Source organism: Pygoscelis adeliae, unplaced genomic scaffold, assembly GCF_000699105.1.
Source record: "Pygoscelis adeliae isolate BGI_AS28 unplaced genomic scaffold, ASM69910v1 Scaffold286, whole genome shotgun sequence".
Classification (NCBI taxonomy): Eukaryota; Metazoa; Chordata; class Aves; order Sphenisciformes; family Spheniscidae; genus Pygoscelis; species Pygoscelis adeliae.
This window is the reverse complement of record NW_008825076.1, coordinates 6519762-6523092: the sequence shown is the minus strand read 5'-3', so window position 1 is coordinate 6523092 and position 3331 is coordinate 6519762. Positions and strand designations below refer to the sequence as shown.

Genomic DNA, 3331 nt, shown 5'->3' with positions numbered 1-3331 from the left:
GCGCACCACAGCAAGCCCCGGGCATCCAGTGACCTCTCCGACAGCCTGGAGTCCTTCGGCGTCCAGCACGACAGCCTCCAGTCACTCTCCAGCCTGCGTGAGAGCTTCAGGTCCTCCAGCATAAAGGGTGATAGCCTTGAATCCCTGTCCAGCCTGAGCAACGGGTCCACCAGCCAGCACAGTGGCCTCGAGTTTACCAGCCAGTGAGACTGCCTTCACCTCCCCATACAGTGCACTTTCAGCAGGCTACATTGTTCCAGTTGATGTTTGCTGCATCCGGTGCAATAACCTCAAATACTGTCCGTGGCTGCCATTCCCTACTTACGTACTTCAGAGAGGCAGTGCTCATTACTACCTGCAGCGTTAACGCTGATTTTCTTGTCATCGGTTAAGAATGGAGGTACGTGGTCCTCGGAGGAATCCCAGCTACCTCTCTGATCTCTATCAGAACATGTTACAGGCTGAAGCAGCACTGGGACGAGAGCAGCAGCAGCCCCCAGCAGTCCATACAAATAGCAGCGTGACTCTTCAGAGCAGTACTCCAGCCAAGTGGGGCCCCCAGCCAAATAAGCTTCAGAGCAGCACTTCCTCCAGCTGTGACCCGGCGTTACGGCCTATCATACGCCGCCGAACGAGATCTTTGCCTACATCACCTGAAAGAAGGAAGCAGGCAGCAGTGCAGTGTCAAGTTCCTGGATGGCAGAGTCGTATGAACCGGGTGAGATTTGCTGATGCTTTGGGCTTGGAGCTGACTGAAGTGAAAGTCTTCCAGACAGGGGAGGATCCATCGATCCCCTTGCATGTCCTTTCCAGGCTCTCCATAAACTCAGACCTCTGGTACAGCAGCTCGGACTTGGAGTTTACCATGCAGTGCTTGGTCCCTGACTTCCAGCAGCCTGCAGACTGTATGGATTTCTCCTCCCGACTTCAGGAGCAGCAGGTGTGTCTTGAACGAGTCAGCAGCTCAGATTTGGGGCTCAGTGGCAGCATCCAGGTTTGCAATGTTGCTTTTGAGAAGCAGGTATCTGTGCGATACACGTTCAACCAGTGGAAAAGCCTCCATGAAGTGTGTGCTCATTGGCACAGTAGCATCCCTGAGAAAAACGGGCAGGATCAGGTTGATGTTTTCACGTTCTTTCTCCCTGTGCCTCCTTTCCTCCTTCAGCTGTGCTCTGTCGTCCAGTTTGCAGCAAGGTACCAAGTCAATGGCCGGGAGTATTGGGATAACAACAGAGGCAAAAACTACAGTCTCACCTGCCGGACTCACCCCCTTAAGATGCCTAGAGAATGTGAGGAGAGCTGGATCCACTTCATCTGAATGAAGAAAGTGGATGCAGAGCAGTTTGTCAGCAGTCTCGGTGGCACTCTCTTCCTTGGCACGGCTCTCTGCTCCTATGGCAACGGTCTCCTTTTTGAAACTTGCCAAACCTGGCGAAGTGTTCCAGGGCAGGGAAGTAGCCAATGACCCGTACAAACTGTTCTAAAGCTCTTGGAAAGAAAAAAGGGCTGAAATGTGTATTGAGTTACATCCATTGGAAGCCCGAGTGATTTGTAGTGTATGAACCAGTGCAGAATGGTTCCAAGGGATGCTGTCAGACTACCAGAGCGCAAAACAAGACACTTCATTTTGCTAGTAATATTCTAGGTTGCATAGAATATTTCTAACTGATCTATTTTACCATTTAGTACTGTCTGTTTTCTAAATGGGCAGTGTGGCTTTACTGGTTTTGTTTCTAATTATCTCAGCGAGTCTGGGCACTATTCCATTTATGCATAATTTGGATGGCAGACACTGTAGGGAAGTACTTGTATTTATATATATATATTATTAAGACTGTAACCATGTTGAATATTTCCATTAATATTTGGGTTGGAAATTAAATGTTATTATAAGCAAAACTTACATGAAAATGTCCCATCAGCCCCTCTGTTTCCCTTTTAAAAAAAAAAAAAAAAGGTGCCTTTCTAGCTGGGGGCTTATTGGTTTCACTGATTAAAATCCTAAAAGTTCTCAACAGATGAACGATGTTGGGAAGTTCTCATCTTTTTCAGGTGAGGCACAAGTAGGCTTTTTCTCTAGGTGGTGGCACAGGAACTGTCCTTTCCTTGTGCACCGGTTTTTACTAAGGGAAACTAGAGCAATTTTGCACTTGTATTCCAATTACAGTTGAAGATCTCAAAGCACTATATGAATGGTAATGATCTTACACTGTTACCGAAACAGGTAAATTTATAAATCAAGAAACAGCTATGAGAGATATATATAGATAAATATATAGATAAGAAAAACACACATAAAAAAGACAATACAGGGAGCTGGTTACAGAGCCTTGGAGGAATACACTAGAATCCTGAATCCTGGCTGTGTGTTCCCCAGCGTCCCAGTACTACCGCAGCAGCACCTTTGAATTCTTTAATCGACTACGTCTCATTATAAACCAGCTGAACTCCAAGACTGCATCCTTTGCAACACAAAGCGGGAACTTCAAAGCAAAATGATGATTTTACTGGTAAATTGATACTTCCATGGACCCATAAACAGAATCACTTCTGCAGCAGGGAGAGCACAGTAACGCTGTTCCATGCAGTCTTCCCATGCTTCTTGCTCTGCCACTTTCATTCTGTGGTTTTGGTGTGGTTTAAGATTGGCGACAGGCTCAAATCTAGTAAGTAAAAGATTGTCCATGATTTTTTTCATACGTATTCATCACTGTATGCAAAGTTTAGCTTTATACATGTAGCATAAATTCTCAAAACTAACTAGCTGGCTGTATTGGAAGGATTTTTAGAAGGATTTTAGAATTTGCTTCTAGATCCTGCTTTTTAGAAGGATTATACTATGAAAATCAGGCCACTTATTCAGGCATCTTATTTTGGATTGCTGCTTATTCATCAAAATCACAAGTTGTTTTTAAAAATGCACAGTTGTAAGCAACCCACAGCCAAGTATATATTAGTCCAAAAAGTCCACTGAGTAATTCTGGAAGTGCAGAAACCCCAAGAAGATTCATGTGTCTGGCAACTTAATGTTGCTACTTAGTTGTGATACCCATTTAGCAAAGCTAGGATTTCAAGTGAAGAAGCTGCCTGGTGCCCCTAGTCTTTGGCTTTCAAAGGAAAGGTCATTCAAAGTCATGAATGACGATTCTATGAGCTGCTGAGCACCTCTTGCAGAGTACTGAGAAAACTCAATCGCATTTGAAACGGTTGAGAATGGACTGTGTTGTCTGCTTTAACTTTGTACTCGAGCACTGTGAGGTTGAACATTTAAGTTGAAATTGTTTTGAAGGAGTAGGTGAGGCTGAGGTGCAATTGCCAGCTACACAGAGGA

The 3331-nt window shown here is 45.0% G+C and overlaps 1 protein-coding gene across 1 annotated transcript; it reads left to right on the top strand.

Moving 5' to 3' along the window:
* Positions 1–241: 241 nt before the first annotated feature.
* PPP1R3D (protein phosphatase 1, regulatory subunit 3D) lies at positions 242–1937 on the top strand. The gene has a single exon (XM_009326792.1). It carries the CDS (start codon positions 395–397, stop codon positions 1316–1318), a length of 924 nt encoding a protein of 307 aa, XP_009325067.1. The 5' UTR covers positions 242–394; the 3' UTR covers positions 1319–1937.
* The last annotated feature ends 1394 nt before the right edge of the window (positions 1938–3331 follow it).